This window comes from Lepidochelys kempii, chromosome 3, assembly GCF_965140285.1.
Source record: "Lepidochelys kempii isolate rLepKem1 chromosome 3, rLepKem1.hap1, whole genome shotgun sequence".
Classification (NCBI taxonomy): Eukaryota; Metazoa; Chordata; order Testudines; family Cheloniidae; genus Lepidochelys; species Lepidochelys kempii.
Window position 1 is genome coordinate 118297821 of NC_136382.1, and position 15600 is coordinate 118313420.

General features: G+C 44.0%; 1 protein-coding gene across 3 annotated transcripts in view; it reads right to left on the reverse strand.

Moving 5' to 3' along the window:
* CNKSR3 (CNKSR family member 3) overlaps positions 1 to 15600 on the reverse strand; it is a 99228-nt gene that overhangs the window by 58600 nt on the left and 25028 nt on the right. The window contains exon 2 of one of the 3 annotated variants that reach the window (XM_073337708.2): positions 3386 to 3463. The exons of the other annotated variants lie outside the window; for them this stretch is intronic. Coding sequence (XP_073193809.1) covers positions 3386 to 3463 — 78 coding nt within the window. The remainder of the gene's footprint in view (positions 1 to 3385; positions 3464 to 15600) is intronic. 3 annotated transcript variants of the gene reach the window in all.

Here is a 15600-nt window from a genome sequence, read left to right on the forward strand (position 1 = left end):
CCCCTTCCCGCAGTCTGGTAAGCAAAGAATTGGGGGGGGAGGGGCAACACAGTATGTGGGGCTCTGCAAGCCCCACTTTAACTGTAAAAGAGCTGCAAGCAGCTTGCAGTTTGGCCACCCCTGATAAAACTTACCACCTTGACCAGCACTGGCATACTTGTCATTTTGAATTAATTGAATGGCTATCCAGACTGAATTACCTCTCACCCCTTAGACTGCATCTATACCAAGCAGGTTTAGCCACCACAGTAGCAAGAATGCATGGGCCCTGTCTACACCGGTGCTCCAACCACTGCTACAACTGTTGGAGCAGCATCTGTGGTAGTGAAACAGTTAGAGGCAGACTTTCTGGGTAGTATGCATTAGCAGGGCAATAGAGGGAAACTGCCATTCCTATGTCCCATGCTGTAGGGCCTATAGGGCTGATGATGCAGAGCCTTAGGCAAATATCAACTTTTTTGTTGTTGTAAAAAAGAAACTAATTTTACCCTTTTCATAGCTTTGTTATTTAAAAGAACTAAATACATGAATATTTACCACCACAGAGGCATAAGATCCTTCCATAATCTCAAATAATTTATTAAAAAATGAAAAGGGCTAAAGGTTTAATATTGAACTGCAGCATGACAATTTAAATGAGAAAAATACAGCCACAGTTTCACACTCCAGTGAAAAAGGCTAGCGAACATCAGGCCCTGTAAATAATGCTACGAAAAACAGACAGGGGTGAACTGCACAGCTGTTCATGCAGGTTTTAATCCAGGTTGCGATATAGACAGCAAGCAGCAAGGCACTCTGGGATTTATAGGTCTAGATTGAAGCAGGATTTCTAACTGCAGAGTTTTCACCAGCAAGACAAACATGTAACCAATAGAGGCAGACAGTATCAGAGCACAACATCGTACTGAGTGAAAGACATCCCATGGGAGAAATGATGATTTAAAGACCTGCGGCCCATTCCCAGGGAAATCTTGGCTAAAGCTCAACCAAATTCATTTTTAAAATTGCTCACTTTCAGAGAAATCTTAGACATAACAAAAGAAAGATCCAGGGCTCCAATAATGTTATCTTCAGCTAGAGTTATAAGTCATTGCCATTATTTTCCATGGGGATTTTTCTGTTATTTATGGCCTAGGTTTAAGATTTAGAATTACAAGCAAAATAGAAAAAACAGCAAAACCTGGAAAGCTATATAAATAGAAAAATGAACTGTACTGTCACATCAGTGTTAAAAAAAAAAAAAAGGTAATGATGTAACTTAATTTGGCTTTAACCAGAATGACTTAATAAAAACATTTGGCACGAAGATATGAATTAAGAGCCAACCATGAACCTTCGTCATACCTGACAGTGAAAAATAGGTTATAACACCTCCACAAATGTAATAGTACGAGATCTAAAGTGCAGCTGTGTACGTTTGCAAGAAACCATTGGCTATACACTGAAAATATAGACATTGCTAGCGAAGAGAGATTCATTGTAGTACACACCCATATATCTCAAGGGCTTCAGAAGCCAAAAAACCTGTCAATTGCACGCATCCTGCATAAAGATCATCCCCAATCATTATATCTGCACATGCTGGCTTGTTTTGGTTTTATTTAACATGTGCATACACAGAGAAAGAGACATACATGCTTCCCAGTATGAGAAAGCAAGGACTTCTAAAAGCAATGCTATGCTATTCATCTTATTCCTCAGCCCAATCAGTTTAACACGTACTGTGGGTAACATTTGGACTTGATCCAGGAATTATTGGGTGAAATGGCCTGTATTATGCAGAAGATCAGACTAGATTATAATAATGAACCCTTCTGGCCTTAAAAATCTATTAATCTGTATTACACACATTTATATTTACCTGTTTACAAGTTGTACACAGTGACACTGAAAGATGGCCAGAGTTACCTACATTAAATGGTCATTTTTCATGAGACAGGTCATTTGTTCACAATACAACTTAGTCACATAAAAGCAAACAAAGCGGCACTACATATCATTGCGGTAGGAACATCAAGAGCATCACACTTGTGCATTATGCAGGAAGAGAAGCAAAGAAAAAAACTCTACAAGTTGCTCAGTTCCTTCCCACCTCTCTCTCTCCCTCCCTCCTTTTGAGGTTTAAAGGCAGCTAGCAAGGATAGCATAATCTTGGGGATATGCATGATTTCCCTCATTCCAGTAATTAGTTTAACACAAGTACAGACAAAATTGTCAAGGTTAGTTGAACAATATTAAGCACCTGAATGCACCATACTTTAGGTACCTATTATGTGGCCTGATTTTCAAAGCATCTGGTCACCCACCCATAGCCTTTGTCTCGGGAAAAGTGGATGCATTAGGCTGGGCTTAGTTAATACATGCTAACTAAAGCTGACCTAACTTCAACCTTTTTCCTAGTGCAGTTGTAGGAAAGTTTAGGTCAGGATTAGCTAGCACATATTAATTGACTTAAAGTTAGCAACTTTTCCTAGTCAAGACAAAACCACTGACTTCACCTTTGAATAGCAGGTCACTTCAATAGCTTTAGGCACCATGGTTGAAACTGGCTCAATGAGGTAGAAAAGATGAGCACACCCCTCTTTAAGGATTTACCACTCAAACTTTAGTATCCAGACTCTTCCCTGAGATACTGAATACTCAACTTGTAACAGGCAGAAGCACAGGAATTACAAACAAGGCCCACATCCAGGTCTCAAACTGCTGGCAGCAGGATTTGCTGCTGGCAGCTCTTCAATGCTAACTCCTCACTAATTCCAACCTCCACCAAAACCGGGGTAACTGACTAGAGCAGTGGTGCCCAAAAACTTTTCCTGTCGCACCCCTCCACCCTCCATTATTGCACAGCAGGGGAGCTTGGGCTGATGGCGGAGCTAGGAACTGAACTAGGGATGGGGGAGGAGCTGGGGTTAAAAGGTGGAGCTGGACTAGATGGCACTTCCTTCCCACCAACCCAGCCCCACCACCCGCCTCCCCTCCCCCCCAGTTTGGGGACCACTGGACTAGATAGAGTCAGAAGCAATATCTAAGCATGTAGTAACACACACGTACACAAACACGTGCACATGACATGAAGAAACAAAATGCAAGTGTTTACATCAAGATTTAAATTTCACTGGACGAGGAGGCGGCTTTATAAATATACATTCTTGGGCTGAGTCACCTAACAGCCAGCTCTGGCATTCATCTAATCTGCTGCATATGGCTAAATCTTAACCTTTCCACACATTAACAAGTTTAGTTTAGCAAACTTAATAAATCGGATGAAAGCAAAGTGTGTCCACATGTTCACGGCAGACACCTGGCATTTTTATTTTCAACAAAAACCACTTACAAAAGCCAACTTCCACCAAATACATTCAATATACATTAAAATAAAGTATACCTGCACTGCATAGACTGCCTGGGCTTGCCTCACAACCAACACCACAAAGCGGCATTGCTGACAGCATTATACATGACTCTGTAGATTAAAAAACAAAAATAAAAAACAAAACCGTATTTGTGGCAAGATACAATTCACCTGCATCCCTAACTAGTGTACAGAGTGAACGAGACAAATCAAATGAATGGGCACATATCCTAGCCCTAATAATTTCCAGACTTTTTATTTAACTGACATACAGTACTGTTTAGATAGCCGTGGGTGATGTAAACCCAGCTGCAGCACCGTTGGTAATACCCAAACATTTCTCCACAGAAAAGGGGGACGGTGGCGGGAGGCAGAGCTCAAGGGAAAGGGGAGACTATATCTTCTAAAGAAAGAAACATCCCTTTCCATTTTTTTTTAAACATAATTAAATGTAGTGTTTAAATAAGTCATCATAACCAGTGCCACTGACATGGATATACTGCCATCAAGTCAAAAATGTGACCCAGATCTGGTTACATTCTGTATCTTTCCCCAGTTCATTATCACTGTATTTAATAACAATCCACTCATTTCCCCAGAAAAACAAAAACAAGAACTATCCATACACACATTCATTACACCCTACAAAATTTTCCTGTACGCTGAATACCAAGTTTAGGACAAGAACTTGTTAACAGTTTCAGCCAAGCTCTTCCAACAGTAATCATCTGAAGTAATTGTTGTGATGTAGCCTACTGTTTATTACAGCCTATTAGTGAAATCATCTGGCTGAACGAAAACACATGGCTGGGAAACTGTCCGTAAATAAATCGCTTTTAACATGGTGACAGAACAATCATCAAAAGCAATTTTATGCATGTGTGTTTTAAAGGGGAGGCAAAACAGAAATCTTCTATTAAAAGATATGCCAGAAGTAATATAGATAACAATCTTAATGATATATCTAACAAGACCTTACAGATTGTGCCATGACCAGCAACACCCAGTCAGAACAATTACCAAAATCCTGCTTCAACACTGGTAACAGATCTCTTAAGAAGAGTTGCATTGATTTAACTATGGCCTTGTCTACACAGAAAAATTATACAAGTTTAACTAAAGAAAATTATTTTAGTTAACTCAGTGCAACTTGTGCATTTAGACTAAACCACACAGGAGTTCTCTCCAAACCCACATACCTCCTCAGTTTAATGTGGTATATAGACTGATTTTAACCTCAAAAGGACCCTTCCAGTTTACCTTAAATACAAGGCACAGTCAACAAGGCTACAAGTCCCAGTGCACTACTTTCAACATGGCTGAACATCAGCATGAGCTTCTCTACTGGCTTCAGCAACATAATGCATGATCTTGATTAACTACATTTGAGTTTTAGCTTTTTTACTCAATGAACCATTCAGTAACAGAGATCCCTTTTCGTAGATCTCCTCCTATAAAAGGACTGCAACCCTATTCTCCAAGTTGTTTTTATTTTGGAAACTGCCAGGAAGAACTCTGCTCCACAGAGGGCTTGAAAACTCAGTTATCCAGGAAGAAGAGAAGTTTTCCCCAACTGAGTGGGGTCAAAGAGCTACTGGATCCTCCCCTAGCAGCTGGATGCAAAAAACAGAAGCTTATGCACAGGAATAGAGTGGCATGAGCATCACTTCTGAGTTGAAGCTGAGTCTAGACTAGAAAAATAGCTTGCATTTTAAGACGTGTTAGTTAACACATTTTAACTAAGTTTTAAACTGACAATTACCCCTAGTCTACAGAGATGACAGTCTCAATCTGAGAATTTTAAGGAAGTTTATGAAAAAAATAGGGAGGAATTAGGGAGGTTGCTTGGAAATTGACCCCGTCCACTCCTGACTGTAGAGTGACTATCTGAGAGGAGGCAAGCCACAGGCTTGCTCTGAGTGCCCATGTGGACCCTGCTGGTGCACTCTAAGGGTATGTCTACACTACGGAATAAGGTCAAATTTATAGAAGTCGGTTTTTTAGAAATCGGTTTTATATATTCGAGTGTGTGTGTCCCCACAGAAAATGCTCTAAGTGCATTAACTCGGCAGAGTGCTTCCACAGTACCGAGGCTAGAGTCGACTTCCGGAGCGTTGCACTGTGGATAGCTATCCCACAGTTCCTGCAGTCTCCGCTGCCCATTGGAATTCTGGGTTGAGATCCCAATGCCTGATGAGGCTAAAACATTGTCGCGGGTGGTTCTGGGTACATATCGTCAGGCCCCCCTTCCCTCCCTCCGTGAAAGCAAGGGCAGACAATCGTTTCGCGCCTTTTTTCCTGAGTTACCTGTGCAGACGCCATACCACGGCAAGCATGGAGCCCGCTCAGGTAACCGTCACCACTACGTCAACCGACATAGGTAACTATGTCTCCCGGGTGCTGGCAGACGCGGTACGGTATTGCTACACAGTAGCAGCAACCCATTGCCTTGGGGCAGCAGATGGTGCAATAGGACTGGTAGCCGTCCTCGTCATGTCCGAGGTGCTCCTGGCCACATCGGCTGGGAGCGCCTGGGCAGACATGGGCGCAGGGATTAAATTTGGAGTGACTTGACGAGGTCATTCTCTTTAGTCCTGCAGTCAGTCCTATTGAACTGTCTTATGGTGAGCAGGCAGGCGATACGGATTGCTAGCAGTCCTATTGCATCATCTTCTGCCGGGCAGGCAAGAGATGAGGATGGCGAGCAGTCTTACTGCACCATCTTCTGCTGAGCAGCCATGAGATGTGGATGGCATGCAGTCCTCCTGCACCGTCTGCTGCCAGCCAAAGATGTAAAAGATAGATGGAGTGGATCAAAACAAGAAATAGACCAGATTTGTTTTGTACTCATTTTCTTCCCCCTCTCCCCCATCTAGGGGACTCATTCCTCTAGGTCACACTGCAGTCACTCACAGAGAAGGTGCAGCGAGGTAAATCTAGCCATGAATCAATCAGAGGCCAGGCTAACCTCCTTGTTCCAATAAGAACAATAACTTAGGTGCACCATTTCTTATTGGAACCCTCCGTGAAGTCCTGCCTGAAATACTCATTGATATAAAGCCACCCGCTTTGTTGATTTTAGCTCCCTGAAGCCAACCCTGTAAGCCGTGTCGTCAGTCGCCCCTCCCTCCGTCAGAGCAACAGCAGACAATTATTCCGCGCCTTTTTTCTGTGCGGACGCCATACCAAGGCAAGCATGGAGGCCGCTCAGCTCACTTTAGCAATTAGGAGCACATTAAACACCACACGCATTATCCAGCAGTATATGCAGCACCAGAACCTGGCAAAGCAATACCAGGCGAGGAGGCGACGTCAGCGCGGTCACGTGAGTGATCAGGACATGGACACAGATTTCTCTGAAAGCATGGGCCCTGCCAATGCATGCATCATGGTGCTAATGGGGCAGGTTCATGCCGTGGAACGCCGATTCTGGGCTCGGGAAACAAGCACAGACTGGTCGGACCACATAGTGTTGCGGGTCTGGGACGATTCCCAGTGGCTGCGAAACTTTTGCATGCGTAAGGGCACTTCCATGGAACTTTGTGACTTGCTTTCCCCTGCCCTGAGGTGCACGAATACCAAGATGAGAGCAGCCGTCACAGTTGAGAAGCGAGTGGAGATAGCCCTGTGGAAGCTTGCAACGCCAGACAGCTACCGGTCAGTTGGGAATCAATTTGGAGTGGGCAAATCTACTGTTAGGGCTGCTGTGATGTAAGTAGCCCATGCAATCAAAGATCTGCTGTTATCAAGGGTAGTAACCCTGGGAAATGTGCAGATCATAGTGGATGGCTTTGCTGCAATGGGATTCCCTAACTGTGGTGGGGCCATAGACGGAACCCATATCCCTATCTTGGCACCGGAGCACCAAGCCGCCGAGTACATAAACCGCAAGGGGTACTTTTCAATAGTGCTGCAAAATCTGGTGGATCACAAGGGACGTTTCACCAACATCAACGTGGGATGGCTGGGAAAGGTACGTGATGCTCGCATCTTCAGGAACTCTGGTCTGTTTCAAAAGCTGCAGGAAGGGACTTTATTCCCAGACCAGAAAATAACTGTTGGGGATGTTGAAATGCCTATATGTATCCTTGGGGACCCAGCCTACCTCTTAATGCCATGGCTCATGAAGCCGTACACAGGCAGCCTGGACAGTAGTCAGGAGCTCTTCAACTACAGGCTGAGCAAGTGCAGAATGGTGGTAGAATGTGCATTTGAACATTTAAAGGTGCGCTGGCGCAGTTTACTGACTCGCTTAGACCTCAGCGAAACCAATATTCCCACTGTTATTACTGCTTGCTGTTGCTCCACAATATCTGTGAGAGTAAGGGGGAGACGTTTATGGCGGGGTGGGAGGTTGAGACAAATCGCCTGGCTGCTGGTTACGCGCAGCCAGACACCAGGGCGGTTAGAAGAGCACAGGAGGGCATGGTACGCATCAGAGAAGCTTTGAAAACCAGTTTCATGACTGGCCAGGCTATGGTGTGAAAGTTCTCTTTGTTTCTCCTTGATGAAACCCCCCCGCCCCTTGGTTCACTCTACTTCCCTGTAAACTATCCACCCTCCCCTCCTCCCTTCGATCACCGCTTGCAGAGGCAATAAAGTCATTGTTGCTTCACATTCATGCATTCTTTATTCATTCATCACACAAATAGGGGGATGACTACCAAGGTAGCCCAGGAGGGGTGGTGGAGGAGGGAAGGAAAATGCCACACAGCACTTTAAAAGTTTACAACTTTAAAATTTATTGAATGCCAGTCTTTTTTTTTTTGGGCAATCCTCTGTGGCAGAATGGCTGGTTGGTCGGTGGCCCCCGCACCGCGTTCTTGGGCGTCTGGGTGAGGAGGCTATGGAACTTAGGGAGGAGGGCGGTTGGTTACACAGGGGCTGTAGTGGCAGTCTGTGCTCCAGCTGCCTTTGCTGCAGCTCAACCATACACTGGAGCATACTGGTTTGGTCCTCCAGCAGCCTCAGCATTGAATCCTGCCTCCTCTCATCATGCTGCCGCCACATTTGAGTTTCAGCCCTCTCTTCAGCCCGCCACCTCTCCTCCCGGTCATTTTGTGCTTTCCTGCACTCTGACATTATTTGCCTCCACGCATTCGTCTGTGCCCTGTCAGTGTGGGAGGACAGCATGAGCTCGGAGAACATTTCATCTCGAGTGCGTTTTTTTTTTCTTTCTAATCTTCACTAGCCTCTGGGAAGGAGAAGATCCTGTGATCATTGAAACACATGCAGCTGGTGAAGAAAAAAAAAGGGACAGCGGTATTTAAAAAGACACATTTTATAAAACAGTGGCTACACTCTTTCAGGGTAAACCTTGCTGTTAACATTACATACATAGCACATGTGCTTTCGTTACAAGGTCGCATTTTGCCTCCCCCCACCGCGTGGCTACCCCCTCAACCCTCCCCCCTCCCTGTGGCTAACAGCGGGGAACATTCCTGCTGGGCTGTTTGCCTGTGGCAAAACAGAAATGGGCTCCTCTGAGTGTCCCCTGAAGAAACCAGGTGACCATGAATTATATCTCACTCTCCTGAGGATAACACAGAGAGATAAAGAACGGATGTTGTTTGAACGCCAGCAAACATACACTGCAATGCTTTGTTGTACAATGATTCCCGAGTACGTGTTATTGGCCTGGAGTGGTAAAGTGTCCTACCATGAAGGACGCAGTAAGGCTGCCCTCCCCAGAAACCTTTTGCAAAGGCTTTGGGAGTACATCCAGGAGAGCCGCGAATGCCAGGGCAAAGTAATCCTTTCACATGCTTGCTTTTAAACCATGTATAGTATTTTAAAAGGTACACTCACCAGAGGTCCCTTCTCCGCCTGCTGGGTCCAGGAGGCAGCCTTGGGTGGGTTCGGGGGGTACTGGCTCCAGGTCCAGGGTGAGAAACAGTTCCTGGCTGTCGGGAAAACCGGTTTCTCCGCTTGCTTGCTGTGAGCTATCTACAACCTCATCATCATCATCATCTTCGTCCCCAAAACCTGCTTCCGTATTGCCTCCATCTCCATTGAAGGAGTCAAACACGGCTGGGGTAGTGGTGGCTGAACCCCCTAAAATGGCATGCAGCTCATCATAGAAGCGGCATGTTTGGGGCTCTGACCCGGAGCGGCCGTTCGCCTCTCTGGTTTTCTGGTAGGCTTGCCTCAGCTCCTTCAGTTTCACGCGGCACTGCTTCGGGTCCCTGTTATGGCCTCTGTCCTTCATGCCCTGGGAGATTTTCACAAAGGTTTTGGCATTTTGAAAACTGGAACGTAGTTCTGATAGCACGGATTCCTCTCCCCATACAGCGATCAGATCCTGTACCTCCCGTTCGGTCCATACTGGAGCTCTTTTGCGATTCTGGGACTCCATCATGGTCACCTGCAGCTTGCCACGCTGGCCAAACAGGAAATGAGATTCAAAAGTTCGCGCTTCTTTTCCTGTCTACCTGGCCAGTGCATCTGAGTTGAGAGTGCTGTCCAGAGCGGTCACAATGGAGCACTCTGGGATAGCTCCCGGAGGCCAATACAGTCGAATTGTGTCCACAGTACCCCAAATTCGAGCCGGCAAGGCCGATTTAAGCGCTAATCCACTTGTCAGGGGTGGAGTAAGGAAATCGATTTTAAGAACCCTTTAAGTCAAAATAAAGGGCTTCATCGTGTGGATGGGTGCAGGTTTACATCGATTTAATGCTGCTAAATTTGACCTAAAGTCCTAGTGGATTCCAGGGCTAAGTACCTATAGCACATTAACATAGTCCAAGTAGGCTGGGCTGGTGAATCCAGGAGCACCTCAACCCATTCATAATTACCACAGCTTGCCTCTTACATCTCCTCACTGCACACAGTCTGCGCATGTGCAACAAGGGCAGTGGGGAAAGAATGCCCCCCCGCCCCCGGCTGTGGCGCTACTTGCTATATTCATTGGACACAAGCGGTAGTGAGCGACACCCATTTTTATACATATAAAAAATGTGTGCATGCTTGCAAAATTTGTAGATTTAAGCCTTAACTAGTCATATCATAATTACACGTAAAAATTGGGAGGATGATGTAAAGTTAGGGAGGGCTGGCATTTGAGTGCAGTGTAAAAAGGGTGAGCAGTGTTTAAAAAGTGTTAATTGGTCATAGGCAACCCTAGACTCTTCCCCGTGAAACAGGGGTCATTTCCAATAGTGCAAATGGCAGCTCTGCCTAGCTATACTAGGGCTTTGTACAGGCGCTACTATAGTGGAGGCTGGCCATTGATGGCTGTAACTGGGGATAGCCCCTGGTATACACAAGGCCTTTGTTTCCCTTTTCATACTATTTAGGACTTTGTGGAGAGTGCATAACATGCTTAACCACATGCGTTCTTCTGTGTATAATATCTAGTAACAATTAGCTGAGGCAGAGAACACCAGCGGGAAAATCATTCATTTCTTGTGCAGGTAGGTGGCAGCAACATGAGGTCAGAACAAGTTGTTGCTTCCAACTTCAGGTTGAGCATTCTGGTCAGTCAACTCACCCAAGACCTTCTAAGCACATATGAGCAGCTCATCCAGCTTCCCTCATCTGAACCAGGGTTTTTGGATCTCCTGGGCTGCTGAAGGTTCCAGGAAATTTACAAGGAATTTTCCTAGGCTATTCAGTGGTGCTGACTACCCCGACATCAGCTTAGAGCTCCATGGACAAATAGTTAGTGCAGTAACATTCACAATTTTCTGAACTCTATAACCAAATTTCAAGTCCATCCCATATATATCCCTATATGTCAGAGTCCATTATACATAGCCCACGTTGTAGAATATGAAGCCTAGCACCTTGTCACCGAGTGAACATTTCCCAGAATTCTAAGCAGTGGATCCACAACAACTGGGGACCATAGCAGCCACCAGTGCCAAGCAAGCAAGATCCAACAACACTGGAAGACATTCCCTCAGCCACCAGCAGTCACTATGTCACAAAGAAATCTGTAAGAAGATGTCACTGCAACTACCAGATACAGAAGTTTTGGCTAAACTAAAACACACAGAATTCAGTTTTCCTCAAATTTTGCCAGCTCACAACCATACTGAATTCAACCTTTTCACACCACTCAGTTTTATCATATGCACAAGGCTCAAAAGAGAACTCTCCCCCCCTCAAGAGTGGTCTTTAAGTATTTCATCATTTCACTTTCAAAAATGAGCTCAAAACACTGTCCCTACTTAGAAAGGTTTCAGAGGGGTAGCCGTGTTACTCTGTATCAGCAAAAACGACGACGAGTACTTGCGGCACACTAGAGATTAACAAATTTATTTGGGCATAAGCTTTCGTGGGCTAGAACCCACTTCATCAGATGCATGGAGTGAAAAATACAGTAAGCAGGTTTGTTCCTACTTAGAAAATTACTCCCATGGTTATGAAAACCAGAGCATTTTTTTTTAAATGGAAAACAAAGATTTTTACAAAACAAACAATAGGCTTTGGTTTCCTGTAGTGACTATCACACTGAAGCCTTATCCACAGGAAGAACGGTAGGCCCTGTAATTCAAGTGGTGGAAACTGCACACAGAGCTCAGGCCTTTTTAATCTCTGTGTTACCACCACCATAAGTGCTGTTGACAGAGTAGTGCCTAATTCAAGTCTACACTGTGGACTACACCATTGTTGCCATCACCTGAGGTGAATGCTAAGTCATACAATAGTGTCACATTCTTCAAGATAATATAAAACAATTGGCTAGATATCAGATGCATGTTATGCACTATATACAATCATGCAGCCTCACACCTTAGATTCCCAAGTTACTGGGAGAATAGGTCAGTCAGGACACTGAAGTGGCATTCAGCCTGCCTTTAGCTTGCACTAAAGAGAGATGGATCATCATTTTTATGCCTCATCATCAGAGAGAAGTTCTTCAAAAGAGCCCATCTCTCTCCCTGCTCCAGGTGCTCTGATTTTACACTGAAAAGGCAAAAAGACCAAGTGACATTTTAAACAAAACCTGCTAAGAGAGGCAATGAAAACACATTTAGCACCACCCTGCCCTATTTTAATTCTCCTAGCTCATCTTATGGTGAAAGTAAAGCTCTTGAGTAAATCACTAAGGGCTTGGCTACACTTGCAAGTTACAGTGCAATAAAGGAGCCCCGGGCGCACTAGCTCACTACCCGTCCACACTGGCAAGGCACGGAGAGCGCTCTCACTCCGTGGCTACAGCGCTGCTGGTACTCCACCTCAGGGAGTGGGATAACGTTTGCTGCGGCCCTGCTGGAGTGCCGCGGCGCCAGTGTGAACAAGGTGTTGCATTACTGCCCTCTGATCTCCGGAAACATCCCATAATCCCCTTAAGTCAAGTGGCCACTCTTGTCCTTGTTTTGGAATTGCTGCAAGAATGTGGATATGCCCTTTGAAAGCTTCATTTCTGACAACTGGCATGCTTATCTGCTCTAAGACAAAGCAAGTCATTAGTGTGGAATGCTGTGAGAGAGAGAGAGAGAGGCGGGAGTCTCCTGATGTCTGAACTTACAACACAGCATGGTGACATGCTCTCAGCCACCCAAAAACCCACTCCCTCTCTCCCCACATACATACACACTCCACCCATCCCCCGCATTTGAAAACCAAGTTGCAGCCACTTGCATGCTGGGATGGCTGCCCACAATGCACCGCTCCCAATGCCGCTGCAAGTGCCACAGATGTGGCCACACCAGTGCGCTTGTAGCTGTCAGTGTGGACAGACTGCAGCGCTTTCCCTACTGCGCTCTACGAAGGCTGGTTTAACTCAAAGCACTCTATATCTGCAAGTGTAGCCATGCCCTACAAATACAGCCACAGACTGAAACACTAGGAGCAGGAGAGGGGTGAATCTTCCTATACAGCTTAATGGTATGTTCTCATCAAAACACACAGTTGTAACAATGTAAGTTTTAATACTACCTTTTAAAACAACCTTGTAACACCTAGTTTGAGTCATCACCATACTATTAATGCAAGGGAAGGCTTGCCACAGTTTTCAATCAATGCATGCATATTATCTCTCTCACACATACACACACACAGAGTTGGTGTCTAGTCAGTTCCTTTGTCTCTCTGTACAGTCAGTCTGTTTTTCATCTGCTGAAGAGACCTTTATGCAAACAGGATTTTTTTAATCTTTACTTTAAAGGGGTACTTTTTTAGAAACTGGAATTTTTTGTACAGTGATTTTAACATTTTAATTGGCAGAGTCTCTAAGATTTTGTGCAAACACAGAATTCTCAATTACACACATGTTCGAGGGGATACAGTATCCTATAAATGGTTGCTAGGACAATCCCGGGGGTGGAGGGCACGGCAGGCATTGTGTATTTTTGTGGTATACAATACCAAGTACAATGGGGCCCTGATCCTGACTGTAGCCACTTGCCACTACTGCAACCGCAACATTAAGTACAAATAATAATAGTTGTTCTGCTTATTCTAATATTGCAGCAGTCACCAAAAGATCATCTATTAACTTAACAGAGACAAGGTGGGTGAGGTAGTATCTTTTATTGGACCAACTTCTGTGGGTGGAAGAGAAGCTTTCTATTAACTTAATCACTGCAGCAACAGGCAGCGTTTTCGTTGCTTTTCTCAAATTTAACTGTTCTCCTCAGTCTGCTTGACTTGTAATTTAATACAGAACCATCTTTTAAGGACCAATTATTGCTGGAAGCCCCTCCAACTTTGAGGACATGGATAACTACCAATCAGAATATGGCTTAAGCACACAGAAGTTTTTACATAGTCATGTTTACACATCTGTTAATAACATTAACAGAATTCTACATTTTCATATCTTAGCGCTATAATGTTAGAGAAAGAGTGAGGAGGAGGGGCAGCACTGCACTGCACAGAAGTAGTTCATCCCAAAGGTAAGAACGAGACAGAGCTAGCATAGGCCAATCAGCACTGAAAACAAGCAAGGGGTCTGGTACTTGGCCTAGTTTTCTATCCAATCCTCCATCCTCTACCTATTTCTAGAGTCACTTGAAAGAAAAAACTTGTTTCTCTTTCGGTTTCTTATAAAATTGTTCTTCTAGTTGTTTAATGATTAGGGGTTTTTAGTGTCATTCATAATTTTCTATTTGATTTAGCCTTCTATTGGTGCTCAGAGGTCCTACATTGTCCATTAAGAGGTATTCCAAAATACTGAGTTGCATGTACAGTCCTAAGCAGAAGTGTGACTTGAGGGGAGCAGTACCCCAGCACAATGTAAGAACTACTGCAGGTTGTATAACAACATTCTTTTATATAAAAAAAGATGCACAATTCCATAAGAAATCCAATGCAGAGTGATCCTGGATCAAAAATAGCAAGACACAGGGAGAATGGAAGGTAGACAGGTGGGAAAAGGAGAACTATGTTGCATGTTTACTATTCTAAAACACTCATAGCTTTGTTAGTTCTCTTTTTTGTAACAAGCCTAGCTGCCTTTAACTCTCCCTAACAAAACAGTATTGTACCTCTAACACATTTTCTAGGTTGAAAACCATGTTGCTAGAATGATATATTAAGCTCTCTCCTTCCCCCAATCTTTTATAGGAGTAATATTCACATCTATCACAGAGTGGTTTTATTAGTGCTACTAACTCAAAACAAGGAAAAGGCTATAAAAAAATCCCTAGCAAAATTAGAGTGTTGGTTTTGGGGGGTTTTAACCTTGCAAACTACACATCACTTTTTAAAAGGTTGCATCTGTTCTGGATAAGGTCTGTATAAAACTAAAAGGCATGGAAACTTATGGTGACTGATGTATCCGCTAATCAAAAGATATTAAGTTTGATCCAGAAAATGTTGTGAGCTTTGTGAATTCAAACAATATGGAAAGATTTAATTTTGACAACAAACTCACAGACTGGACGGTTTCCTCATTACCCATTTGTCTAAGCTAAGCATTGGAGGGCCTTATATTTTCAATCTACCCAAAAAGATGAAGAACCCAACATAACTAAAATCTAGGATTTATTTTTGGATGGTCACCTGTACATAGGTGTGATCTATTAAAATTTCCAGCCTATGTTCACATTTTCAGTGTTCCAAATCATGCAAAATTGCTCATCATGCCAAATGGCGAGCATGTACCAATATAAACTCAAAGAAGTACTTTAGTGCAAGCATACATGTTATTTTGGGAGAGGAGACTTTAAAACCAAATAGAACTTCAAGGTTAGAGGACTAAAGTCACTTTGACATTTAACAGGTTTCAAGATTCTGTTACCTCATATTTAGCACATGAATTACAAGATTATTGATTTTTATGTAATGATTTCTAGACA